General features: G+C 58.9%; 1 protein-coding gene across 1 annotated transcript in view; it reads left to right on the top strand.

The window, feature by feature from the left end:
* INPP5D (inositol polyphosphate-5-phosphatase D) overlaps positions 1–18,339 on the top strand; it is a 108,329-nt gene extending 89,990 nt beyond the window's left edge. Inside the window, exons 20-27 of the mRNA XM_045845719.1 lie at positions 873–986; positions 2,224–2,306; positions 4,860–4,947; positions 7,899–8,048; positions 9,122–9,218; positions 11,026–11,292; positions 15,424–16,018; positions 17,117–18,339. Of these exons, the coding sequence (XP_045701675.1) occupies positions 873–986; positions 2,224–2,306; positions 4,860–4,947; positions 7,899–8,048; positions 9,122–9,218; positions 11,026–11,292; positions 15,424–16,018; positions 17,117–17,119 (1,397 nt within the window). The 3' untranslated portion in view covers positions 17,120–18,339. The remainder of the gene's footprint in view (positions 1–872; positions 987–2,223; positions 2,307–4,859; positions 4,948–7,898; positions 8,049–9,121; positions 9,219–11,025; positions 11,293–15,423; positions 16,019–17,116) is intronic.
* The last annotated feature ends 9,500 nt before the right edge of the window (positions 18,340–27,839 follow it).

Raw genomic sequence — 27,839 nt, 5'->3', positions numbered from 1 at the left:
CCTCAGCCCGGTGGCAGCGGGTGATCACACGGTGCCATGTCACTGTGCGCGTGGAGCTTACCGAGAGTAGGCCTCGAGCGTTCTCCCCACACCCAAAATCCCCGCAAAAACGGGGGGTGAAGTACGGCGGTGGGTGTGTGAGTTGTCCTGATCTTCGCGGTCATTCCACAACGGGCACGCGTGTCAAAGCGTCACGGCACACGCCTCACATACATGCAGTCGTGTTTGTCAGGGGTTCCTCGGCAAAGCTGGGGACGAGAGAAAAGGACGGGAAAGAAGGAAGGAAGGGAAAGGTAGAGGGGGTGTCTGTCCTTGCCCCGCGGTGGCTCGGGGTCTACGTGAGCAGACTGGACTGGACCCCGCTCACAGGCGGCCTGGGGACGCGTGCGGAAGCGTCGTCTCTGAACAGCGCTGAGTACAAGCTCCCCGCGCACCAGTGAGCGGCCGGGGCTCCGAGTCAGGAGGGGCGGTGGCTGTGCCCGCGGAAGGAAGCGCAGGGGCCCCGCACGGCCTGAACTTGGAAACGAGATGGATCCGTCTCGGCAGCTCTGCCGCACCAGCTCTGTCTGCTGGAACTAGCAGGGAGGCTGAGGCAGTGAGCTTAAGGACGTGGCCGGGGACCACGCAGCTCCAGTGACAAAGCCGCGGGTAGCTCTGACCCGGGACCGCGTGGCTCACCCCACTCTGTCCCCGCCAGTTTGCGGTTCGCCGCAGCTGCTGTTGCCACCTTGGGGACGCTCTTCCGTGTGGGCGGCGGCGGGGCTTCAGGGCAACCTCTCTCCCCCTGGGCTCTCGCCGTCCCCGGCCCCGGGGGGCAGCGCCCCGTCTGCAGGCACGCTGTGGGTCCAGATCTCTGCTCTTACCTGTTCCAGGCCCCGGGACTGTCGACAGCCAAGGGCAGATCGAGTTCCTCAGGTGCTTCGCCACCCTGAAGACCAAGTCCCAGACCAAATTCTACCTGGAGTTCCACTCGAGCTGCTTGGAGAGTAAGGGCTGCGGGACTTCCTTCCGCTCTCGTGGCCTCTCCGTGGGTGGTCCTTTGCCCCGTTGCTCCTCTCTGGGGAAGACTCGTGGGTGCATTTCAAGGGGGGGGGTCAGAGAAGGGGGGTTGCAGGCGGAGGGTACAGGGGGACACCAGTGGTGGGGGGGGTGGTTCCCAGGGGTCTGAGATGCTCCACTCCAGGGACAGGGCCGTCACTGCAGTCATGACCCCTAGCCCCTTGTAGGTGACCCGGGCAGCTGGATCCTTTCCTCACCCTTCAGGGCAGAGTGTAGCCCACGCAAGGGTCCCTCCAGGCCCAGCTCTGACAGAACCAGAGGGTCCTGGGCAAAGGTCCAGAGCTCCTGGGGTCTGTGCCAGGCCCTGAGCCGCCCGCTCTTCCCCGGGGTCTTCTGCTCTTTTCTGCACCACAGACAGCTCCCCCGGGGGGTCTGGAGCCCCCCTCAGCCAGCAGCAGTTAGCACAGAACTCCCCTCTAGGTGACACTTGGCAGACCTGCTGTCTGAGGCTGTTCCGCGTGGGCAGACTCCTGGGGTTTCTAGGTCTTCTCTCTGGGATGGTGTGGGGAGTGGTGGTGGTAGTGAGGGGGCGGGGAGAGTGGGGGAGAGGTGGTGACGGGATGGTGGAGAGTTCCCAGAAATCAGGAAGAAGGCCCCGGCCCCCCGCACAGTGCTGCCCCACCCCCTCCCTTCTCAGACTCCCCTAGGCCCGGCCCCCGGTGAGAGACCCACCTTCTCCACGTATGTCCGGTGAAGTCTCCAGGTCCCAGTTCACAGAGCAGGGGCAAAGTACTTCCAAAAAGGATGAGGACTTTTGTGAGGGCGTTTTTTAATAAATTATTGAGATATTTGCATACATCTCTATGGAAACAGCATATTAGGGAGCTTAAATTAGCATCTCAAAGGCTGCCTCCTTGAGCGGCGTGGGAGAGCTGTCGCGTTCCTGATCTCCTTGCCTGCGAAGCTCTGAGTTCCTCGTTGCCTGGTTCATTGCACAAAGGAGACTTTAAGGAGAGAAATCTGATTTTCCTAAAAATAAATAGACCCCATTGGCACCTGGCCATCCCCTGCACCAGCACAGAATCCCCGGCATGCCTGCCCCCCCCAGACGATGCTGTGGCCCCCGCAGACATAAGGGGCAGGACGGCATCTTCGCCGGCCCAGGTGGGGCGGCCCCAGGAGCCTACCTGTTCCCTGAAAACCGGCCCCCTTGTCCCCCGACAGGTTTTGTCAAGAGCCAGGAAGGGGACAATGAAGAAGGGAGCGAAGGGGAGCTGGTGGTGAGGTTTGGCGAGACCCTTCCAAAGGTAACGCGAGAACAGGACACGCACACACACACCCCCACCTGCCCGGGAGGGTTTCACAGCTACGCAGCCAGCCGCGCCGGGCAGTGACAGAGCCCCGGCCGGACCTGCCCCGAGGGAGTGGGCCTCCCGGTGCCGAACGCGGACGAGGCTGCTGCAGACCCGCCCCCCCCCCGTGGGTGGCACCAGCCCTCTGCTAAGGCGGTCTGTGGTGCCCTGCTCGGCGGTGGCTAAATGTGGTCCTGTGTCCAGCAGCCCCAGTGTCTCTGAAGGGATTTCAGTTCCCGTGAGGTGTTGTGGGAGGGATGGAGAGGTCGCCTTGGCTGACCACGTGGCTTTGCAAAGAGGGAAACTGAGGCAGATCCCAGAGAGGTTTGTCCACGGTCACCCGACTTCAGTGACAGACCCAGGACCCCCGTGCCCCGAGGCCCTGATTCCCCCGCAGTGAGTGAGTGAGTGCTCCTTCGCCTGGTCGGCCCTGGCTCCGAGGGTCAAGCGCAGGCGTGGAGAGGAGGCCACGGGCTCCTGTGCGGACGTGAACGCAGAGAGAACTTGAGGTGACTGTGGCCCGTGCGAGCAGAGGGCTACCACTTAAAACGCGTAGGCAGACCTTAGCGGGGACACGTTCGTCTTCACTGCGGAAAGGCATGGCTTTCTCCCTGGAACCCGGGGCAGTTTGGGGATGTTCGGTTGACCGTGAACACGTCTGGGTGTGTGCGCTGGGCGCACAGTGGAGGGGAGGACCTGTGTCTTCGTCACATAGCGAGGGAGGTGGCACAGGGGCAGTTACAAGGCTGGGATGATCTGTCGCTTGGGGCGGGGTCTTGGGGCCTCTCCTGGAGGGTCCCCTCAGAGGTGACACCCGAGGTGAGTTTTGGAGGATGGCCTTTCACAGCTGGAGGGACCTGTCCTCTCCCAAGGCTGCGGTGGGGTGTAGGCAGGTTTCGAGGGGCTGGGCTGCCCATGCTGGCACTCACTGGTGATTGGCACCAGCTCTCGGGCCACCCTCACGAAGGCCATGCCGTCTCAGGAGCAGAGGCCGCACCCGAACCACAGTATTCTAGTTCAGGTGCGCTCTGATGGGGGGTCCCCCACGAGGTGAGGCATGGTTGTCAGACGTCCTGGGCTGTTTTCAGGTTCACCTGCATCCAGGTGGATCTGGGCGCCACCCACCCTCCTGCTGCTTCTCCCAGCTGCCCCCACACAGCACCCAAGTGCTTGTTTCCTCCTGTGTTCAAGTCAGGCCAGCGTCCCAGTCCCTGCCGCACCCTGTCCACTTCGGGGACCTCTAGGGTGCTCCTGTCCCCACATCCTGACCGCCGCCAAGACCCAATGCTCTGTCTCTGTCCCCTCCTCTCCACCTGCTGCCACCTCCCAGCTGTCTCCATGCTCCCGTCCTCTCACTGAGAAGCCTGATGGAATTTGCTGGAATGCCCGTCTCCTCCTGGCACACCCTCCTTTGTCCGCCAACTCCCTGGTGGCCCACGGGGTGAGCCCAAGCCCCTCGGCTTGGCTCCCAGCCCCCCTCCATCTCCAGCCTCATCTGCTCCCACAGCCCCTCAGGGGCCTGACTCTCTGCTGCCCCCCCGAGACCCTCACCGCCGCTCTCACTGCCTCCGCTCACTTCACCCTTTCCAACCCCTTTGAGACGCCCGGCACTCTCTGCTGCCCCCTGCACCCATGGTGAGTGTGCACCCACAGACACTCATTCAGATGTCACCTGCTCCCTCCCCCCGCTCCCACTGTTCCCCCAGGGGTGGGACCTCCCTGCATGCGCAGTGCCTGGCCCTGGGTTTTATTACGAGGCGGCCGCCAGGCTGTGAACAGAAGTCAGTGAACAGAGTGATTGGTGCATCTCTGGAACCCAGAATGCCTTGGAGCACCCACTGCGATGTCCAGTCATCTGTTCTGGAACTTTCTGTCACTCAGCATGGCACCAGGGGTCTCTGTAACTGTGGGTGGGAAGCAAGGGGACAGCCTGGAGCAACGCAGTCGGGGACAGGGCTAGAACTCGGGATCTGTGCCTCTCCGCCACACAGCCACCTACCCACAGGACAGTCCCGACCCACCGGGTGGCTCCACGGGGGCGGACACGGAGGCCTTGGGTGCCACGGTCACGACAGCCTCCGTCCTGGGAGGGGCTGCGGCTGGAACAGCACCCTGCCCTGGGGCCTGGGGTGGGGGCGGGTGCACGCAGACCTGGTTCCTGGTCCGGTTCCCTTTGGCTGGCCCGCCTGGCCCCTGGGGATGGCAAAGGAGGGCAAGGGAGACAGGGACGGTGCGGCGTGTTTGGGGTCTGGCCCGGTCCCTGGGGCCTGGGGTTCAGCGTGAATGGGGGACGGGGACAGGAAAGGAAGTTGAGCCCACCGTCACCTCGCTGGGTATGGAGCACCTGTGGCTTCCTCCCTGCTCTCTGGGCACGGCAGGCAGACTCAGATGTGCTTCATACCGACACGCACAGGCCTGCTTCCTCCAGCGTCCTCTCCTCTGGGCTGGCGACCCTCGCCTGCCTGTCCCCGACCTGTCACCTCTAACCCCGTGCCCTTTTCTCTGCAGCTGAAGCCCATTATTTCCGACCCCGAGTTCCTGCTGGACCAGCACATCCTGATCAGCATTAAATCCTCCGACAGCGATGAATCCTACGGTGAGGGTCCCTTGGGTGCCTCGGGTGTCTTACCTGCTGTGTGCCGGTGGCCTCTGATGTAAGGGAAGCGGTGGCATCTCCGCCACAGAAAGCCCCCCTTCCGTTCCCCACCCTACTCTCCTGCCGCTCCTTGCCCCAGGCCGGGGCTGCCAGGGGACAGTCACTGGTCAGTCGCCCTTCCCGCCACAGCAGCCACCGCCTCTCCCATGTCTTGAGACTCCTGTGTCCGATTCCGTGCTGGGCTCTTTGCAGGCATTTAAATACTGTGTTCTGACAAGGCCGTATGAAGCGGACACTGTTCTCCCAGTTTGTAGATGAGAAAACCGAGGCGCAGCGAGGGGAAGGGGCTTGCCCAAGTCATAGGGGTAGGAGCCGGCTGAGCCCTCGTCTGAACCCAGGTCCGCCCAGCACTGCTCAGCGCTCGGGCCAGCGGCCCCGCCAGCTGTGCTGCTGGAGAGACATCATTCTGTGTAACGCCGTCAGCCTGTGCATGGCTGCAGCCCAGGGTCAGGTCCGCCCTCGCACTTGGCTAGTCGGTGTGTCTGCAGCATGGAGTGAGAGGGTAGGCGGCCAGGAGAGGCCAGGGGCAAGAGCCTGGTCAGGCAGCCGCGCGTACAAGCTGAGGGGCAAACACCTGATCCTCGGGGCACGGGATCACGTGATCAGCTCTCCCTCTCACACACGTGTTGGCAAGGATCAAGGGGACAGACAGGGGTCCACAGTGAAAGTAGTGGCAGTGAAGATGGAGAGGTGGGGTGAACCTGAGAGGTGGTACGAAGGGGCGTGGTCTGGCTTTGGGAATCGGGAAAGTGGGGTGTCGAGGATGGCCCTGCACTTCTGGTTCGAGGAGCTGGGGTTTCCATTTCCTGACCTCGGCCCGCTGAGGTGAGGGGCGGGCCCAGGAGGTGGGCAAGCACGGTCGGACGCGGTGGCATCGGGGGCGCGGTCAGAGCTGGTTTGAGAAGCAGGCAAGGGCATGATGGCAGATGTGCCTGAGAGATCCAACAAAATAAAAACTCAGCCCTGGCCCTTAGAGCGACTTGGGGACCATCGTGGCCGCGGCGAGACAGCGTTCCCAGGCGGTTAGGGAGTGAACGGCGGTGGGGGGTGCGGTGAGGAAGCCGGGGAGGGGGGGGGGCTGAGGCCGGCAAGACTGTGAACCTGGTCCGGGGAGGGGTTTGTTTTCGGAGGGAGGAAGTTGGAGGTGCTCAGAGCTGACGGTGGAGGGCCGGGAACAGAGAGGGGCATGGGTGCCCCCGGGCGCTCTCGCCCGCTGTGCAGACTCGGCCCTGAGAAGCCCTGAGATGTGAGGACAGTCACTGCCCTTGTTGCAGAGGTGAGGACAGGAAGCAACTTGTTCAAGGTCATGTAGCTGCTTGGACAAACTGCTGTCACAGTGGCTTTGACAAGCTACGGTGCGACCTTGGACTCGAGCCCAGGCAGCCCAGCTCCAGAATCAGGCCTTTCACCCCCTCCCGGGACGGCACTGGAAAGAGGGTCCCTGAGCCAGGGCAGGGGCCGGGCAGAGCCTGGGGTGTCCTGGCTCCAGATCCGAATCTCCTGTCCATCGAGACGGGGCAAAGAGAGAGGTTCCGTGTGGATGCCAGAACCCGCAGGTTCGGTGGCAGGAACCGGGAACTCGGGTCTGATGGTTCCGTTTCCTCGGTCAAGCACTGTCTGCCTCCTTTGTTGCCTATTCTGGGAATGCATGCTCGCAAAGAGTGCGCTGCAATAGCAACAGAGAAAAACACCCACCGGCGGTCGGTCCCCCTCCCCTCTCTCTGCACCGGTCCTTTCTGTTGTGGCTTCGTGCTCGCACCCTCTCGCACGCGTGCGCAGGTTTCTGCCTCTCTAATCATCACGGAGATGCCGTTTATATTCTGCTCTCCTCACCTTGTGTTCGGTAAGACCCACTTTCCGTGATTCTCCCCCATGGTCTCTGCGATTGTTGCTTTTTCACGGCTTCCTAATATTCCGTGGGTGTGCCGTCTCCTCATTTTTAAAGGTCGCCTTTATTACTGTTACTGCCGGTGGTGTTTGTTGGTGTGATCAGTGATGCTGAGATGGATCTTTGTGGGGGCATTTCTTATTCTCCTGAAGCTACTTTTTTTTTTATTGTTTGGGGTCATCTCTTTAGGATGAGTTCCCCTGTTTGCAGGTCAAAGGGTGTGAACATGGGCATGATCCTTGGTCCTTGTTATCAAGCTGATGGCCCGCACTGACCTTGCCCCGTCCCAGGGCACGGGTTTTCCCGGTCCGGGCCGGCGCTGGGCGTCTCTTCCCTCCTCCTATTTTGGGCAGAGTTCAAGGCCATGAGGGCCCCTTTGTGCTGCCTTCATGTGCGTCGCTGACGGCTTCCGAGGCTGGATGAGTTCCCCTTTACTGAAATTAGCCAGCTAACAATTCTTTTGTGTGAAATGACTGTTTGGGTGATCTGCCTATTTGTCAGCTGGGGGTTTAATTTTGAGGAGTTCCTCGTGAGTTCAGATAAAACCCGCTTTGTTGAAGCTGACTTCCGTGAATGGTTCCAGTCAATCATCTCGTTTTCTTTTTCTTTTTTTCCCCCTCTGTGTAAAAGTTTTAAACTTTTATGACCTCTTCCCTGTCAGTCTTATTTTGTCATTTCTGACAGCCTCCAACTGTGGAAAGTTGTCATTCCTTCCAGCCATCAGATTAGGATTTAATTCTGTTTTTCTGCGGGATGCTCTGTGATTTCATTTCTTTTTCACACCAACTAGTCTGCGCGGAGCTGGCCTGCTGTAAACTTGGCCACGTTTCCCCAGGTCGCCGGGGCATGTTGGACCACAGGCTGATTCGAGGGTCCCTGCCCTGGCCATTGCCTTGAAAGCCCGCCTCCGGTGGCAGAGCTAACTCTCCGGGCCAGATCCGCGGTGTGTCTCCCGTGAAACGGTGGGGCCTTGACCTGACTCTTGTCCCCGCCACGTCCCCAGGCGAGGGCTGCATTGCTCTGCGGTTAGAGGCCACGGAAACTGAGCTCCCCATCTACACGCCCCTCACCCACCACGGAGAGATGACGGGCCACTTCCGGGGGGAGATCAAGCTGCAGACGTCCCAGGGCAAGATGAGGGAGAAGCTGTACGGTAAGCAGGCTCCAACCACCCCCCGGCCCCCTCCATCCCCTCGTCCCCCTCAGCGCCGCGGGGTTAGGGACGGGAGTGTGGTTCCTCTCGGCAAAGCTGTTGAATCTCCTGCCTGACGGCCAGGGGTCGTCCCTGTGTGGTGGGCGGGGACACGGAACCACAGAGAGTGCTTGGCTGAAGGTCGTACACGGAGGAAGCAGCCAGCCCGAGGGGAAGCCCGGTGCTGGGCAGAATTTGTAAACGTGATGGGGTCCTGCCTTGCGCGACAGCGAGGCAGGGGGGCTCCCTGCCTGGGGACTGTCCGGCACCCAGTACTCCTTGCAGGGGGCACTGGGCCGTTGGGGTGCTGCCTCGCACGGACGGGGACCACCCCCTTGCCCTGTGGGAGCTCCTTTCTCTAGCAGGACCTTGGGTGTGAGTGAGGGGACCTCTGCAGCCATACACGAGAGTTGGAAGTGAAGACACGTCCCACCTGCCCTTTAAACGCATGAGGGGGTTGGCTTTGGTACCAGGAGCTCTGGGGGAGTCACCTTGTTATGTATATATATTTTAATGATTTATTTATTTTTAGAGAGGGGGAAGGGAGAGAGAAAGAGAGAGAAAGAGAGAGAAACATCAATGTGTGGTTGCTTCTCCAGTGCCCCCTACTGGGGACCTGGCCCGCAACACAGGCATGTGCCCTGACTGGGAATCGAACTGGTGACTCTTTGGTTCGCAGGCCAGCACTCAGCCCACTGAGCCACACCAGCCAGGGCTGTATATTTGTTTTATTAGGATCTGCCAAGAATAATTTGCCTGTTTTGTCCCTTGCCACCAAGGGACAAAAGTTGGAAGTGTCACATGAAATGACCTGCCTGGGTCCCATGTGCCAACTCTCCTCCCTCTGGAGCCATGGCAGACAGAACTAATCAATCACTGAACTCGCATGAGGCCTCCAAGTCTCGTAGAGCCCACCTGCCCAGGTAGCCGGTGTCCGCCGTCTGGCTCCGGCTCGTCCGTAGAACCCTCCGCCCTCCTGGCCCGGACTCTGCCTGCTGGGCCCTCACGTGCTCTGTCCCGGCCTCTCCTTGCAGACTTCGTGAAGACGGAGCGGGACGAGGCCAGCGGGCCCCGGTGTCTGAAGAGCTTCAGCAGCCACGACCCCATGAAGCAGTGGGAGCCCACCAACAGGTACAGGGCGGGGGTTACCAGGGTTTCCCTGCAGACGACTGGCCTTGCAGACCCAGGACCCAGGGGAGGGGAGGGGGAGCAGGGAAACTGAGGGCCTGGAGGGAAAGAGGCGCTGTCCTGCTTCCAGCTCCAAGGTGTCAGGCCGCTAACCTGTGGCCCTGTGGGGATTCGTGTGACTTGGGTTGAGCACCTACTGTGTGCAAGTTCTGGAGAAACCAAGGCAGATAGGTGCCACCCCTGACTGAGGCACTCACAGCCCAGATAGAGGCCCTGTCCAGGAGAAAACACATGTGGGGACGGCTGCGTGGAACGGTGGCCAGGTCCCCCATGGACCGGCAACGTCGGCAGTCTTGGCACCGGAGGCAGCAAACGCTGTCCTGTTACTAAGGGGAGAAGTCGGCGGAGGCAGGGTGTGGGGGGACACACACAGGCTGCTCTTGCCAGAGCCAGGACTGGCAATAATGGGACGTTGTAAGAGTCGCCTCAGCTCTCTGGTGGGGCCTCGAGCCCCAGCAGGAAGCCCGCGAAGGCTGTCGTGGTCTCTGTGCCTGCTCACCCGCCGAGGGGACATCCAGACGCCGCTGCCACCCCCAGCGTGCTGGCCACTTTGGTCCCTACACCACCTGTCCATCCGTCCGGCTCTCACCCACGCCACGCCCCCCCCCCCGCACGCCCCGGGGAACATGGGAACTCACATCTCCAGACCATTCCCTCGTCTGCGTCCAACTCCTGGGGGCTGTAGCCACGGGTGCTGAGTATCTCCTTCCGATCCTTTTCTCCGCTATTATCCCATCGACAAAAGTGTCGTGGCTCTCACCTGCGCCCTCGGCTCCAGGGTCAGGGTCAGCGTAGGCCTGCAGGTCATTTCCCTTTTCACTGGTGGGAGCGTGAACAGTGCCTGTGCGGGCGTGGAACCAGGCTGGCTGAGGGCATGGGCACCGGGAGGGTCGTCGTAACCTGGAAACTCAGAACTCTGGTAGTTTGTTCTCACGATAGATAGCGCCGTCTTCCAAAGAGGGACAACGGTTCTGTCCCCAAGGGGCGGCGCAGGGCTGGAGTCTCAGGTCACCTCGCCCGGGCCCGGGCCGTCTGCTCTGACTGCCCCCTGTGTGTGAGGCTCCAGCCTTGACCTTCGTGCCCCCATCTTCAAATGCCCACGTGGCCACTTCCATTCTCATGCTCATACCCCGCTGTGCACGCTGACACGTCTCGGGTGGAACGCCCCGTGTGCCTCCCCCCCAGCCTCCCCTCCCGCACGGCCACTCGGCCCCGCCGGCCTGGACAGCGCTCACTCCATTCTCCCCACTGGGCACCCTCCCCGCGGCCCCTGGAGTAGTTAAGCCCCTCCCCCGCCAGGGCCATGGCAGTAACTATGGTCTCCCCCGTCCTTCCTGCCCGCCTCCTCAGTCAGGCTTTCCCTGGCCACCCTGGGCCCGGTGGGTCCTGACGCTCCTGCCAGCCCCGCCCTGCCTCTTCGGTGACTCAGTTGGACTTCGGCACCAGGGACACGCCAGGTGTCCCAGTCCCTGAGCAGGTCTGGTTGGCCTCCTCCAGCAGACCTGAGCTCCGGGGGAGCGGGGACTGCACTGTCTCCCGCACAGCCGTGTTCTCTCTGCCTGGCCCGGGGCCCGGCGCTCCTGGGCCTGCAGACACTGCTGTGCTGTGTGAATGAATGAACGAAGGTGGGGCGGTGCAGCGAGGGAGTGGAGGGCATCCTGAGGGGCCCTGAGGAACATCAGAAGACACCGTCCTCGGGTGGGGAGGGGAGGGGAGACCTGACGTGGGCCTTCGTGTGTGTCGCCCACAGGGTCCCTCTCTGCACGGGCTCCGGCATCACCGAAATCATCAACCCCAACTACATCGGCATGGGGCCCTTGGGGCACATGAAACAGGCCCTGTCCCCCGACCAGCAGCCCACCGCCTGGAGCTACGACCAGCCGCTCAAGGACCCCTCCCTGGGGCCTGGGCGGGGGGAGAGCCCTCCGACGCCACCCTCCCAGCCGCCCATATCGCCCAAGAAGTTTTCGTCCTCCACGGCCACCCGGGGCCCCTGCCCCAGGACACAGGAGTCCAGGTGAGCACGCCCCCCACCGAGGCCTGTCCCTTCCCCGGGCCCTCGCTGCTGGGGACCCAGCCCCGGGACGGCAGCTGCAGGGGGGCAGGGGTGGTGTCTGCTTCCGTCCCTGACTCATCCCCGGGGCCTGGAACGCGACGGGCACCGGAGAAGGACTTGCCGTCCCACCCTGTGGGTGTGACTGGAAAGGCTTTTTAAATAGAACATCTTAAAGATACTGTCAAGAAAAGGACTGTATTTTTTTTTTTGCCTTGCATAATGTGCACCCACGTTTTTGTGCACATTCTACACGGGGTCATTTATACCCGTGGACCGTACTCGTTACACCCACGCATAATATGCAGCGTATTTTTCCCTCAAAAATTTGGGCAAAACAGTGCGCATTATACACAGCATCATGTGGTGCCCTTGTATTGAAACTACATTTATTGAAAAATGCGTTTCTAAGACCAGTGGACCCTCAGGTCGCTTGCTGCTCCCTGGAGGCCCCCGAGGAGCCGCGGTGGGGATCTCCGTGCAGAAGTCCCTCTCCAGCTGCAGTTCCCTTCTCTGCCCCCGGCTGCACACCGCCTGCTCCCCCGTGACCGTGCTAGAAACTCTCCCGGCTCTGCTGTTAAGGGCCGTCGGGGAAAGGCGCGGCCGAGGCCAGGAGAGGGCAGCTAGCCTGCAGAGAGGGAAGGGCTGGGGCCATGAAACTGCGGGAAAAGGCAGGAGGTCAGAGAAAGCTGACCCGTGTCTAGAAGAACTACAGGTGTCGGTAGGGTCGGCGGGGACGGGGGGGAGAGCCAGGGAGGAGCCACGGCCGCCCGTCACGTGGGCACCGGAACCCAGCAGACTCACTCAGCAGTATCATCGCGTGGAGCCGGGCGAGTCTCTAGCAACCGCAAGTGGCAGAGGGAAATGAGAAGTCCCGGGGCAGAGCCCCACGAACGACGACGGCAGATGCGCAAAACAGCACCGGCGTCTCTGTCCTTGGCAGCTGTCTTCATTGTTTGTGACGCTTCGGGGGGCCACCTGCTGCCCTTTACGGGCGGTTCTGTTTCTCGGTCGTGCTTTCTGTCCCTTAGTGGGACCCGGGGACGACGGGAGTGTGGCCCAACAGTGTCGCCCTCTTCTCTCTGCTTCCATCCTTGTCCAGAGGCAGTTTACAGTTTTATTCCTGAAGCTTTTCCTCTGGAAATAAATAGTAAAAGTGGACAGATGAGCGGCAGGGAGGAAGGTAGCTGGCGGGAGGGGGCCGGAGAGGACCAGGAGGGAGGCGTGCCCCGAGCCCACCGCGGCCCTCTCTGTGCCCCCAAGTTCGGAAGGTGTCGGCGGTGTTCAGGAGGAAGGAAGAACGAAAACGAGGGTAGAGGCCACCGCGCTGGGCGCCGAGGTGCCCGTTTAGCAAAGCCGCCTCTTCGGCAGCCCGGGGAACCGGTCTGTGGACAGCCACCTGGAACAAGGAGACCATCCGAGTGGAGTGTTTCTCAGTTCCCAAAGTTAGCGAGTCTTTGTGCTGAACCAGTTGAGCATAGCACACGGTTTGGAAGGGGGCGGGAGGGTGGGGTGTTCCCTCCAGCTTCACGGGAGACAGCTTTAGAATGGGGACATCTGTGGGTAGGGCCCCCCCAGGTGGCGTTTTAAGCTCACCTGGGGGGGCAGGTAGAGGAGTTAGCTCCCCCCCATCCCTGCCTGCAGCCTGCTTCATTGTGCAGGCCCCGGCTCAGCCGGAGCAAAGGCTACAGGAAAGGGGGTGTCACCAGCTTCCTCCATGTCACCCCACTATTTCCCTACACCCTAGTAGGATGACCGGCCATCCCAGTGTGCCCGAAGAATCCCACACCCCGGGGAACCCCGGGGAACCCTTGAGTCCTGGGCGCACCTGCACAGCCGCTCGCCCTGGACCAAGGCCATGTGGTTAGCCAGAAAGACGGCTGTTCTCAGGCCCTGCCGAGTGCCTGGCTGCTTTAGCCCCGACTCCAGCATCCGAGGAACCGACTCCGGCCTCCGAGAGGCCGAGTCCTTCTGCCGCGGGAAAGAGCTCTGTGCCCTGGATACTGGCTCGCTTACTCCACAGCCGTGGCCTGCGACGGGAGTCGGTTTCCTTTCACCTCTGGCCGTGGAATTAAGGCTTTTTCCATCTTTTTGTGGTTTTCCCAGCCTCCCCTGACCCGACCAAGCTTTCCCCTCTGGCAGTGACAGCATCCCCTCCCAGAGTGGGGACTTGACCTGCGCGGTCGCTGCTCTTGCCGCGGGGGACTGAGCTTTGGAACCCCCAGAAGGATTACATCCAGGGCCCTGTTCCCGGCCCCGCCCCTGATTCCTGGGGAGAACCCACTCCTCCTGGCTTGGTCGCCGAGAGTGCCTGTCAGGGGCCAGATCGCTCATTGTCCTTTTCTCCTTCTTACCTCTTCACTAGAAGCTTCCGGTCGGCGCTGCTTGCCCGCCCCTGCCCCTTCCTCCCTGGGCCAACTCACAGCCGAGGTCTTCGAGGATCCAGACCGGGGACAGAGGGTGGCCTGAGGCAGAGGGGTGGCTTTCCAAAGTCTTCTTTCGAGGCCCCAACATTCCTCATTCCACGACTGCTTCCAGGTCTTTCCAAAGGGGAGCGAGCCCAAAACTGAGTCTGCAGTCGGGCCTCCATCGGCGTGTCCCCGAGGCCAGCCTGCCCGACGCCCCCTGTCATGCTGTCTCCTTGGCACCTGGGCAAGGATGCCATCTTGCCCTGTCCCCCCCCCCCGGCCCCCTCCATACTCCCCAAAGAGCCCGTTGACCTTGGCTGCTCAGTGCCTTTGAGCTGGGTGTCAGGACACGTTCTGTGGGTCAGAGGCGGCGTGGCCTGCAGTCAGTGGGTTCCCAGGGACCCACATTTTCTCCACGGCAGCCTCCTCCTCGCAGGAAGCAGGACCCAGAAGACCCCCCCCACCCCCATACCCCGGGAGATTATGCCACTGGCCAGAAAGTAAAATGGGTTCCCCTTCCTGGTGTTCCTGGTTCTCCTCCTTTGCTCGGCAGAAACCCCACTATCTAGTAAGAGCCCCGAGAAATCGGGAGACCGGCAAACAGAGGCGTGTTCCCCCCCTCCAGCTGTTCGTCAGCAGCAGGCCCACTGGCTCGCTGCTGGCGGCGTCCCCGGCTCCAGCTTCCCTGGGATTGCCCCTGTGACCACGGGGTTTTCCCCCCACTCTAAGTGAGGCCAGGGAGGAACCGCAGTCCCCAGGACCCCGCCGGGGAGGGCACTGTGTCCGTCAGGAATGTGGGTCTCCTGAGTCCAGATTTTGTCCGTTCGTGGCTGACTCCTTTGTCAATGGCTCTTACACATCTGTGAAAGGAAACCCCTTGAACAGGGACACTCAGGTAGCACAGATGGGGACTGAGGGTGTCTGGTCACCTGTAAGGCTTCCGTTCCCCAGGGGTCAGAGCAGAATTTGGTAGAGACGTCAGAGAGGCTGCGGGATCCTTGGGGATGGGGGTGGGGTGGGGACCAGGAAGGCAGGCCTGTAGCAGCAGTGGGGGGCAGGGCTGAGGAGGGCGGGCTTGTCCGAAGAGGGCCGAGGGGCTGGTTTTGACATTGGTGGTGCCATGTGAGCCCACTCTTCCCTGTGAATAGGTGTTTTTTGTTTGTTTGTTTTTTTCTTAAAGATTTTATTTATTTTTAGAGAGGGAAAGGGAGGGAGAAAGAGAAGGAGAAAAACATCAACGTTCGGTTGCTTTTCATGCGCCTCCTACTGGGGATCCGGCCTGCAATCCAGGCATGTGCCTTGACTGGGAATTGAACCGGGGACCCTTTGCTTTGCAGTCTGGCGCTCAGTCCACTGAGCCACACCAGCCAGGGTCCTGTGAACAGTTTTTATAGCGGAAAAGGCCCAGGCGACATGGAGGTTACCTATGTGATCATCAACATACAAGTCACACAGTTTCTCTTCCTTTCGTGTTTAATTTTGTTTTTAATTGAGACAAAACTCACGTAACATAGATTAATGATTTGAAAAGGGAGCAACTTGGTGGCATTCAGTGCTTTGCAACGTCGTGCAGCTGCCGCCTCCCTCCGCTGCCAAACGTTTTTGCCAGCCCCCGAAGCAAACGCCATCGGCATCAAGCCGTCATTCCCATGGGATTCCCCCCTGTCCCCTCTTTCTCCCTCTGCAGGCCTGGCGACCTAGAACCTTTGCCTCAGGAGGAGCCCAAGCTGGCCAAGCCCGAGATGTTCGAGAACCCACTGTACGGGTCTGTGAGCTCTCTCCCCAAGCCGGCTCCCAGGAGAGAGCAGGAGTCTCCCAAGATGCTGAAGAAGGAGCCCCCGCTGTGCCCAGACACAGGGTCCTTGTCGCCCAGCATCCTGCTCTCCAAAGCCCAGGAGGCTGAGGGCAGCAAGGGGGCAGGCAAGCCGGTGCCCACGCCCCCACCCTTCCTCAGTCCCACGCCCCGGCTCCGCTCCTTCACCTGCTCGACCTCAGCTGAGGGCCGGCCGGCCGCTGGGGACAAGAGCCAGGGGAAGGCCAAGGCCCCCACCGGCGCCCCGGTCCCAGTGCCAGCCAAGAGGCCCGTCAAGCCTTCCAGGTCGGAGCAGAGCCAGCAGGTGCTGCCCACCCCAGCCCCACGGCCGCCCCTCCCGGTCAAGAGCCCGGCAGTCCTGCACCTGCAGTACTCCAAGGGCCGCGACTACCGCGAGAACACCGAGCTCCCCTACCAGGGCAAGCACCGGCCCCCCGAGGACTCGCCGCTCAGCAGGGCTACCACGCAGGTGCGCTGGGGTGCGTGGGGGGGTGCGTGTGTGTGCACGAGCAAGCGACACAACCACCACGCTGAGGAGTGCACGCACATAGGCTCATGTGTATGCATGTGCACATGCATGACAACCACCGTGTCCAGGACCTGTGTGCGTGGGAGCTCCTCTGCATGCATGGACATGTGTGTGAATGTGCATGATCATGACAACCCAGCTCAGGAGTGGGTTCCAGTAAACAGTGGTTCTGGGAGCCGTTCCATGAGGAAGGGGTGGAGCCAGGATTTGAACCCGGGGCTGTCGTGAAGGTCCCTGCTCCAAGAGTGAAAGGGTTATAGGAGGGACTGTGGATAAACTCTGAGCCTGCCCAGATCATTTACATGTCATTAATATTAGTACTAAAGATTTCCCAGGATTGTAGACACTTCAGGTGCACTGTCCCCTTCCTTTTTATAAAATAGATTTTTTTTCTTTTTTTAAGATTTTATTTATTTATTTTTAGAGAGGGAAGGGAGGGAGATAGAGAGAGAGAGAGAAAAACATCAATGTGTGGTTGCTGGGGGTCATGGCCTGCAACCCAGGCATGTGCCCTGACTGGGAATCGAACCTGCGACACTTTGGTTCACAGCCCGCACTCAATCCACTGAGCTATACCAGCCAGGGCTTAAGATAGATTTCTTTTCGAGCAGAACTAACAGTGCTAATAAGACTGTGGAGCCCGACTGTGTTGGGTGTAAGTCCCCCGCGCCCACCTCCTGACGCTGTGCCTTGAGCCTCGGTTTACTCATCTATAAAAAGGGGGCTCTTAGGGGAGCCTGCCTCATAGGTTTGTGAGGAGGCTTCAGTTTTTTTGCACGCCATTACTCTATGCTGTAGTTGACATCCAAGTCGTGTGTGTGTGTGCCATGCACACACACACAACATGATGTGCGTGCGTTAGAATGTGCTTGAAGTGCTTAGAGCACAGTACTCAGTGTCGGCTCCCTCCAGCGCTCAGACGAAGGAACCCTGACCTAGCGCACCGTGTGCAGGGACCTGGGGACCCTCGGTCAGTCAGACCCGGCCTGGCGAGAATGCAACACTGACTGACCGACCCCTCCTGTCCTTGGCCCGCAGTGAAGCGCCCGGTGAGCCGCCAGCGAGACCGGAGCCCGAGCAGCCGCGCCCAGCCACTCCAACACTCTCCCGGGACTTCCTGTCGGCCCCTCCTCCCCAGCCTCCTGTGCAGGGCCGCACACTTTCCAGGAGAGGCCCGGCTCCTGCGTGACCAGCGGCCTGTGCCGGCTCCAGACTCGGCCCCTCGTGCGGAGGTTGGAAGGGAAAGCGCACCCGGTGGGCGACGAGCCCCCGGCGCACCTGGGCCCCCAGCTCGATCTCGGTACTTGGGACCCAAGAGCCTCGTTCCGGTCACTGCTTTTGAAGAAAGGAACTGAAATGCTGATTTCCGGGTGGAGATATAAATAATAATAATAATATTAATAATAATAATGGCTGCATGTATCAAGCACTCACCGTGTGCCAGGCACCTGCTAAGTGCTTCGCAAACATTGTGGGTTGAGTCTTCTTCAGCCGACCAAAACCACGTTCCCGGACCCCCCAGTTCAGAACAGCATGTCCTGAGTGGTTTGGGCAAAGCATTAAAAATTAAGGCCGGTGCCCTGCCGGAGCGACACGGGGCCCGGCCTGCAGGTAGCTGAAGAGTGAGTGCTCATTCAGGGTACAAGGAACCTGACCTTGTAGTTGTAGCTTCAGTGACAAAAACTGCTTTAGCTAAAGCCCCAGCGGTTCAGGCAGAACTGGTGTCCAGCCCAGGGGTCTGTCTGGGTCCTCTCAGCTCTTATTTTGAAGGAGGAAAAGCAGCTCTGACTTTGGTGGGGAGGCCCAGCTTCGGCCCAGGCCTCCACCAGGGCCCTGTCCCCCACCCCTCCCCCCGGCCCATGCCCTCCCTGCTGTGGGTAACCTCCACCAGGCCACAGGGCAAGGCAGGCCTCCCAGTGCTTGTCCCGTCATGCTAATAATAGCAGAGCCTCCGCTGCTGCCCCTGCGCCTGAGCTCCCCCCGTGGCTGTCCGGGGGGGTGGGGGGCTTCTCGGTGCCCGGCTCTCGTGGCTTTGGGCCCCGCTCCCTCGGTGACTAGAATAGGTCGGTGATGTCTTTCCTTGTGTTGCTTTTCCACGTAACAGAATTGATGTAGGAAACCAAACCCAGGAGTGTGTGTGTGTGTGTGTGTGTGTGTGTGTGTGTGCGTGTGCGTGTGTGCGTGCTGGAGACGGGACACACACCCCGTGTCCCCTCGTGGTGTGTCAGTCTGTGCGACCAATAAAGTGCCTTTCTCACCCAGCTCCCGTCCGTGTGGCAGTTCTTCCTGGCGCCCGACCACAGGCAGCGCCTCTAGGCCGTCCAGGCTGCGGAGCGGCGGCGAGGGAGGGCAGGCCAGGGTGCTGAGGTTAACCGTGGCGATGGGCCAGCACTGTGCTGACCAGAGGGGACTGCTTGGACCCAGTCTGAAGTTCCGCCTGGACCCAGAACGGCTGTAGACGTCACGCGTGTTTGCGTGACTCAGGGCACCTGCAGCCACCCCAGTTCTGCCAGTGTCATCCCCTCGCTCACCACCTGCTGTCCTGCAGTCCCACGTTCCTCACGGCTTGTGGGACTGTTGGTCGCTAAGCTCCAAGGACAATGAACACATATAAACAATGCTCAGGTCTCGGGCCTCCGGCTCCCAGCGTTCTCAGGCAGCTTGCCCTGTCCACGGGTTCGGGAGAGGCCCCCAGCCCGAGGGGCCGGGGCGGGTGCTGCTTGGCTTCACCCAGTGTGCCTTGGGGGCCTTGGCCTGGGCTGCCGTTGCCCCCATCTCCAGCTCCTCGGCCCCCGCTCCGGTTGAGACGCCGCACAGAGCTTAAAGGAGCAGTGCTCTGGGCAGCCACGGGGCAGCCCGCTCACTGCCCTTCAGCAATGGCCCCTGGAGACTGGCAGAGACAGGACTGGGCACCCGCTGCCACCTGAGCCCCTCCCCCGCTCAGACAGGATGCCCGAGCCCGCAGGCTCCCTTCCTGGTCCCCACACACACAGCCTGACCAAAGTGCCTCGGCACCAGCCTTCTGACTTCATAGGCCGAGGGCGGGGGTGGAGGCACAGCTTGAGATGCCCTGACATCCTTTAAGCCGATCCCCCAACATCCATCCTCTGCCCCTGAGGAGCAGGGCATGGATGCCTGGGCTGCCAGGGTGGGCTGGCATGCGGGGGACGAGAGCAGAGAGCCCAGAACAGACCTCAGGCCCTCCACGCCATTTCTGGGGTGAGCGGCAGAGTGGGGTGCACGCTGGGCTCCCTGTCACCTTCGGTCCTGAGCTCCAGGGGCCTGGGCGAGCTCAGTGCCCCTCGTGCCTCTCGCCGAAGCGCCAACACAGGTGCAACCACGCAGGACCCTGACTTTCTCTGATTTACCCTTTATTTTGATTTTTTCTTCCCTTTGACTCAAACTGGCTGCACCGAGCACCCCGACTCACCCACCTCCCTCTCCCTTGCTGAACCGTTAAGCCCTCAGGGCAATGAGGTTCTGGTCAGCATCCAGCAGTCTTAGGAACAGGGTCCTGGGTCCGCTGGCTGTAGCGGCAGAGATTTTCAATCAAACTAAAGACTCTGTCTTGGCCTCAGTGGTGCTTTAGCTCCAGACCCGGGAAAGCAGAACAATCCCCAAAACAGGCCCTGGCGGAGCTGCACAGAGCCGCTCCGTGGCTGAGGTCGGGACCAGACGCAGTGAAGGAGTGACCACCTGCCGTCCCAGCACCAGCCCGTCAGTAGAGGCCTTGACCTTTTACCCTGTTAGTCACCGTGATTGATGATGTTTTCCCTCTGTCATCCACCCCCTGGAAGCCATCGGGGCCAGGTCTTCAAGCATGAGCTGCCTGTGACTCCGGGCACGGCATCATCTCCTCAAGAAATCTTCTCTTGGCTGCAAACTCCGGTTGGTGTAACGTTGGGTTTTGATGCCCGCAGGCGAACGGCCCCCTTCTGCTGGGTAGCACAGGCTGTGCGAACGCCAGCAAGACTCCGTCTGTCAGCTGACGGATGGCAGGGCCCACCGCAGCGCCTGGGACCGGGGGCAACCCTGCAAGACTGAGAAACTCTCACCCTTGTCCTTTTAACCGTCCTGCCCTGCGCCCGCTCCTCAAGGTCTCTGACCCCCTCGGTCCCCGAGTTCCGGCTGCCACTGCCCACTGGGGCCCACTCCAGCCAGACTTCTCTGCCATCTCTGCTTTGCTCCCCGTCCTAGGCCTCCCAATCACCCCTACAGCAGGATGAGGAGGGACCCCAGAAATTGCCACCTGTTTATCACCAACGTTACAGACAGTCCCCGACTTAGGGTGGTTCGGTGGTGAAACTTAGGATTTTCTGACTGCACAAAGGTGTGGAAATGGTACACATTCGGTAGAAACTGTGCTTTGGATCTTGAATCCTGGTCTGTCCCACGGCCAGGGACACGGGGGCCAGCCGCAGCTCCCAGCCAGGTGCGCGACCTCAGGGTTAAGTAGCCACGGCTGTGTTGCTTGTGGCTTTTGGATGTTGCGTTCTGAGCACCTTCAAGGTGGGCGAGGCGAAGCTATGGCGTTCAGTAGGTGAGGGGTATTAAATGCACTTTCAACCTATGATATTTTTTAAAAGATTTTATTTATTCATTTTTAGAAAGAAGGGAAGGGAAGGAGAAAGAAACAGAGAGAAACATCCATCAGTTGCCTCTTACACGTGCCCCACTGGGGACCGAACCCACAACCTAGGCATGTGCACTGACCAGGAACTGAACCAGCAACTTTTCACTTTGCAAGACAACTCCCAACCAGCTGAGCCACACTGGCCAGGGCTTGACTTGTGATGTTTTCAATTTGCAGAGGATTTTTGGGGATGTAACCCCACTGTAGGTCGGGGAGCATCTGTATTTCACGCCAGCTTTTCCTCGCCAGCTTCCTAACCAAGCGGGCGGACTGTTGAACGAGCCCTCCTCACCAAGGGCCCCCCACTCCTGAGACTGCAGAGGCTGCTACAATTACTTGTTTTAAGAAGCAATTTTTTCCTTCTCTGCATGATTCCCAGAACGCAGGTTTTGTGCCAACAGGAAGGTGTCGTTCTGCAGTGGATATTTCCTCGCAGCAGCTGGCCGGGCCCGGGGCCCCCACCCTCCCCGGCACCCCCGCTGTCCCGGAGGGCCACTCCCCAGGGACAACCAGCCTGCAGGCTCCTCCTCCGTCCTGGGCTCCAGTTCTCTTTCCGCTCGGATAGGAGGGAAATTAGGGAGCCTTTCAGAATAGCGCTCTCCCACAGCTACCTTCCCTAAGCCCAGCCCACAGGTTCTCCCTTCGCGGGTCCTTAAAATAGCTCCTTTCTCTCCGCAAACTGATTTCCATGGAGACCCAGCTCTCTGGGGGCAGAAGCATGCTCCAGGCAGCAAGCCCGCGCCCCAGGCTTCCCTCCAGCCGGAAGGGAGCCTCTGGGAGGCAAACGCCTGGTCTCACCCACAGAGACCCCCCAACCCCCGAGGACCCTTGTGGGGGCATCTGCTCCAGGCCAGAACACCACGGGCGGGGAGAGGCCAGGACGGTCACCGCCCTGTTCTGTCCCGTCTGGGCAGCTGTCTGCGCCCGTCAGCTCTCTCTCAGGCCACAGCCCAGGCTCGTCTGTCCCTTTATCCTGGCCTCATTCCCTCAGCACGTGCCTGCTGACGGCTCGTTCCGGGCCTTGGGAGTCCTCGCATTTAGGAAGGAGGCCTTGGGCGGGGCAGGGGTGGCACAGCCTGGGCTGCGGGGTCAGACAGAATGGGGTTTAAATGTCTCGTTTGCCATTCTCTAAAAGCATGAACTCACACGGGGCACTGAGGTGTTCTGAGCCTCAGCATCCTCATCTCTAAGGGGGGGAGCGGGGTGCCCTGCGGGGGGTGTGGTTGTGTGACCCCATGAGCCCTGCAGACTCGCTGGGCTGGCCTGGCCTGCGGCGCCAGCACAGGAACTGCAGCCCCGCCCTCCCCTGGAACTCTGACGGGGGTGGGGAAGGCCGGGGGCAGCCCTGAGGGGGGCGGAGGCTGGAGGTGCCTGAACAGAGCCTTCGGGCTCTGTGGGAGGGTCCCGGCAGGAGGCAGGTGAAGGCCTCCCAGGTATGGGCAAGGCCCTGACACAGGCAAGGCCAGAAATCAAGGGGCAGGTTGAGGCTGGTAAAGTCTTCAAGACAGGAGGCATTAGGGGGCTAGTTGAGGCCAGGTGAACTAGTTGAAGCCAAGGAGAAGCTAGCTGAGGCCAGAGAAACCAGGTGAGTTTAAGGGTACTAGTTAAGGCCGGGGGACTAGCTGAAGCGGGTAGCTGAGACAGGGCGTGGGGGGTGGGGGGGGGGCTGGTTGGATCGCTTTAGTCACAAGATCAGAGCCGCTCAGATAGCCTGAGCGGGGGCAGTGAACCCTGGGGACACGCAGGAAGTGCTTGCACAGGGACCCAGCTGTGCTTCCCGGTGGAGGGGGTGGCAGTGCTGGCCAGTGAGCGCCCCTTGCCCTTCCGACGCGCGGTGGCAACCTGGGGACCCACACATGGCGGCTCTGGGCCCTCGGCAGTTCTGCACCAGCCTGTCCCCGTGGGGCTCGGCGCCAGCACTCCTGCCTCTCCCTCCGCCGGCCTCTTCCGTCTTCCCTCGCCGAGTAAGTGACTCACGGCCCACGCGTCCTCCCGCAGGACTCGAGTGGACAGTGACAGGCTGCTCCGTGCTCAGGAAGGTCCACATTAGGGTGAGGCAGGTGAGGTGCTGGGAACGAAAGGGAAGGGGCGCTCACTCTCAGGTGCCCAACTGAGCTTGCACGGTCTTACACATGGCACCCCGACGCCTCACCCCGGCCCCAGCCCGCAGAGCAGGTTGTGGGGGGGAGGAGGGGCAGCTCTGGATGCCAGGAGGAGCTGCATTCCTGTGAATGACAAGGGGCCATGCTCTGCACAGCCCTGGCAAGAAGCGGGCAGGGGTGGGGGGCAGACAGGGGACATCCTCCTTTGCATTATGTGGAACTGAGTTTTTGTGCATGGATGTAAACTGAATCTTCATGCCAATTTCCAGCTTATCCCCAGAAATTGTCTTGCTCCAGTTCTGTTTTCTTTTTTATTTTTAAAGATCTTATTTATTTATTTTTAGAGAGGGAAGGGAGGGAGATAGAGAGAGAGAGAAACATCAATGTGCGGTTGCTGGGGGTCATGGCTTGCAAGCCATGTATGTACCCTGACTGGGAATCGAACCTGCGACAGTTTGGTTCGCAGCCCGTGCTCAGTCCACTGAGCTATGCCAGCCAGGGCCTTCCAGTTCTTTTTTAAAGATTGATTCGTTAATTTGAGAGAGAAGGGAAGGGAGAAAGACACACACACATACACATCTAAGAAGAAAAGACAGACAACAGATGTCGGACAGAGATGTTACCGCAGCTATGGTAACTATACCCGAGGACGTAAATGAGAAGACCCCTGAGATAAATAAAAAGATAGGAAATCAAGCAGAGAAACAGACACTTCTAAAGATCAACTCAGAATGCCAGTCCCAGTGAAAATATTCTTCAAAAACAAAGCTGAAATAAAGACATGTTCGAGATCAAAGAAAACCGAGAGAACTTGTTTGTGCTGGACCTGCTACAAAAATGCTGAAGGAATGTTTTCACACCGGTGGGCTATGATCATAGGTAGAAAGTCAGCTGTTTGGGAAGACATGGAAAGCACTGGAAATGGTAAATTTGTGGATAAATATAAAAGACTTTTTCTCTTAACTTCTTTAAACGGCGATTGTGTAAAGCAAGAGTGATAACGTGTTGCTGTAGTATTTGTAATGTTTGCAGTGGGAAAGGGAGCTATGTGATTACCCATTGTTCCTGAAATGGGGTAGTATTAACTCTGAACAGACGTGCTATATTTAAAATGTGTGTTTTGATCTCTGGAGCAACCGCCGCAGAAGGGGATTCTTGGGGACCCGTGCTTCTTCCGGTGGCCTCTGCTCCCACATTCGTGTTTCCTGCTTGTGTCTGGCCTTTGACCCTCGCCTGCCCCCTGCTGGGCCCTGCCCAGTGCCCTGGCTCCTCAAACCACCACCGACGGAGTCCCTGTGTAAGAGAGACTTCCGTGAAACTTGGCGCAATCGATTGTTACTGCGGAATATCACAGCCATGACCGACACATAACTGTTAGACGTCTTTGTTCTTGAAGGTCTTCCGTCCCCTGCCCACCAGCAGCTCCTCTCTCGGGGGCCGCACTGGCCCTCGCTCCGTGAGAACCCTTCCCAGACTCACCACTGCATCCCGTGGAGCAGCCCAGGGCGGCTCTCGGTCTCTTTCAGAACCCGTCCTGGCCAGGCCTCGGGGGTTGTCTCGTCCCAGGAGCCACCACCCTCCGAGATGCTGTGCTGCAGAGGGACAGTTTTGTCTCTGAAAAATCTCCACTCCCAGCCCTTTAACCACTTGTCCTCGCTCCTGCACGTGGATGAACTTCCGAGCTGTCTGCTGGCCCCCTTCCCTGTTCAACAGGGCTGTGAGCACCGTACCCCAGACGTGCCTCAACCCCGCACCCCACCAGCTGCGGAGCCGAGCATGCGCCTTGGAGGCCTCCACCCCCACCCCCGATGGCTACCGTACTGTGGTACCCTCCTGGGGCCTCCCCCCTCATGGCTCATTTGCTCACCCACAGTATAAGTGTATTAAGCCCTCCCATGTGCAGGGCACGCAGTGCCTGCCGTATTACACACAGAACTCACCCTGAGACTTTCTCAGAAGACTGCTAAGAGGGTAAAAAGTCTTGTCTCTGGGTCATCTTTCTTATTACTGAGAAACACCGGGCCACCCAAAGGCCCACTTACGAAACCCAAGTCTGGTGGGAAAAGATGCTCAACATCACAAATTAGAACCACCATGCAAATTTGAAATGCAAAATTATGACCACAATGAGATAGGCCCTCCAACCTGTCAGAATGGCTGTCGTCGATAATTCAACAGATGAATGTCAGTGAGGATGTGGAGAAAAGGGACCCCTCGTGCACTGTTGGTGGGGATGCAAATTGCTAAAGCCACTGTGGAGAAGTGTGGAGGTTCCTCATAAAAAAATTAAAAATAGAACTACCACATGACTCAGCAATTCCACTTCTGGTTATTTATCCGAAGAAATCCAAAACATTAATTCAAAAAATATATGCACCCCTCTGTTCATTGAAGCAATGTTTGCAATAGCCAAGGCATGGAAGCAACCTAAGTGTCCATCGATAGATGAATGGATAAAGAAGATGCAGTCCATTTATATAATGGGATGTCACTCAGCCATAAAGAAAGAATGGAGTCTTACCTTTTGTGACAGCATGGATGGACCTGGAGGGTATTATGCTGAGTGAAAAAAGTCAGACAGAGCAAGACAAATACCATATGATTTCACTTATACATTGCATCTGAAAATCAAAATAAGTGACAAAACAAAACAAACAAACTCCAAGGGACAGAGAACACAGGGATAGTTGCCAGATGGGAAGGGGACTGGCGGATGGCTGGAAAAGGGGAAGGGATTAAGAAGTACAAGTCGTAGTTACAAAATAGTCATAGGGATGTAAAGTACAGCAAAGGCAATATAGTCAGTAATACTGTAATAACTAAAAAACAAAAACAAAAAAGAAAAGAACCCCAAGTCTGAATGTAAAAGTTGAATGTTGAAAGTTGAATGTCCAGTTGTCTTTTGATGTGTAACAAACCACCCAAGAAGTTAGTGGCTTAAAACAGCAGTGACACTCTCTTTGCTCATAGATCTTCAACTTGGGCGGGGCTTGAACCCTCGATCACTGGGTGGGCTTGCACCGCCCGGAGGTCTGTTCATTCCCAGGTCTGGTGGCGGGTGTTGGCTGTCAGCTAGAACACCTGTGGCCGCACCGCTGCAGTCACACAGGGTCACGGGTGCTGTCCTCTGCCTGAAGGAAGCCCACAGTCCAGGGGAAGGGAAGTAGACTCCGCCTTCTGATGGGAGACAGGTCGGAGAACTCGCAGACATGTTTTAAAACCCAGTCGGGGGAGAGAGATGGTGATCGTAACTGGTGGGCAGCCGGGAGAGGAGTCGTACTGCCCGACACACAGGAAGCTCCTGTCAACTCCTCACTGTCACCTCTCTCCCCAAAATCTGCATGTCCGCCCTGCGCTGCAGCCCTCAGCTCCCCTGCTTTCTCCATCTCCTCCCCTCCCCTCTCCGCCCACCTCTGTCCCAGCTCCTGCAATCCCACCCCCAGTTTTTTATCAAGTTGAGTTTAGGCTTTCGTGTTTTCCCTTTCTCCATGGCCCATCCCCATCAGCTTCCTCAGTGGAACCAGCAGTAAGTCTTTTGTCCTAGGGAAGGTAGGAGGGGTAGACAGTCACCTTTAATATTTCCATGTATATGTGTGTGTGTGTATGGATTTGTGCATATATACGAGGTCTGTCTAGAAAAAGCCCATTCGTTGTGAACATAACGAGAACCGTTTGCACGATGTTGAAGTAACCTGGCAGCCAGGGAGAGTGGACTGGACTGCGCATGTGTGAACAATGACGACTTCACTGTACTAGTCGGTGGGGGCGGTACGTGCCACTGTGTGAGGATGTGGCCGTCACATCCAAAATGACTGAGCGAGCACAGCAACAAATCTGCATCAAATTTTGCCTTAACTTAAACGTTCCTCTGTGGAAATTATCTGGATGACTCGGAAGGCCACAGCTATGGGCAGCTGGTGATTGGCAGCTTCATCACGACCACGTGCCTGCTCATACATCACATCTCATGCAGAGTTTTTTGGTGAAACATCAAATCACCCAGGTGACTCAGCCCCCCTACAGTCCAGATTTGGGGCTCTGTGACTTCTAGCTTTTTCCAAAACTAAAATCACCTTTGAAAGGGATGGGGTTTTAGGCCATCTGTGACACAGGTGGCACACACAAGGCCCGTGGGCCGAATCCAGCCTTCTACCTGGTTTTATCCAGCTCAGCACCTTGTTTCTACCCAGCGGCAATGCCAAGCTCCTGGACCCTAGTTAAGGAGTAGTTACACTTATACAGTCCTAAAGTTACATTTGTCCCTTTGAAGGCAACCTCGAGGCTGATGTGGCCCCCAGTGAAAGTGAGTTTGACACCCCTGGTATGAGATTCAGGAAAATACAACAGGGCAGCTGATGGCAATTGGGAGAACTGTGTGAGGTCCCCAGGGGCCTACTTTGAAGGGGACTGAGGCATCATTGTTCTCTGTACAATGTTTCTTGTATCTTGTAGCTTCTTTAATAAATCTCTATTTTTCTTATTACATGGATGGATACCTTCTGGACAGACCATCATGTATTTGCAGATTAACCCAGTAATTTAGGTAGACTAGACACCTTTGTGTGCACGTAACCATCAGTATAAACAGATGCACCTGCGCGTATAGGCAACAGGCACGCTCAAGGGAGGACCTCATGAGAAGACTATCTACAGAGGCGCAGGCAGACATAGGAGAACTACCCAGCGGGAAGCCATCCGCTCCCTTAGATCTGAGAGGGCGAGGCTGCTGCTACCTAAGGCGGCGGGAGCTGGAGCCAGAAAGAGGGGCCCCTGCCGGCAGCTGCGGCCACAGAGGAAACCAAGAACAGAAAGGTGTGCATTGGAGATACCTCGACCTCCCTGTTCTCCCGGCCCTTTATTCCCCTCTGGTTCTTCCTATTGGTCCAACCCAACCGGAGGCCAGAGAGCAAGGGAGCCCAGGTGGTGATACTGTCCCTAGGGGTCAGCCTCCGGACGCGGACATGCTGGGGAGGGCAGAGAATGGATGGGGAGGCGAGTGGGCGAATGAAGAAAAACGAAGACTGCC

Source organism: Phyllostomus hastatus, unplaced genomic scaffold, assembly GCF_019186645.2.
Source record: "Phyllostomus hastatus isolate PE091 unplaced genomic scaffold, TTU_PhHast_1.1 phas_contig_477, whole genome shotgun sequence".
Lineage (NCBI taxonomy): Eukaryota > Metazoa > Chordata > Mammalia > Chiroptera > Phyllostomidae > Phyllostomus > Phyllostomus hastatus.
Note: the sequence above shows the minus strand (reverse complement) of the source record. Positions and strands in the feature narration are given on the sequence as shown.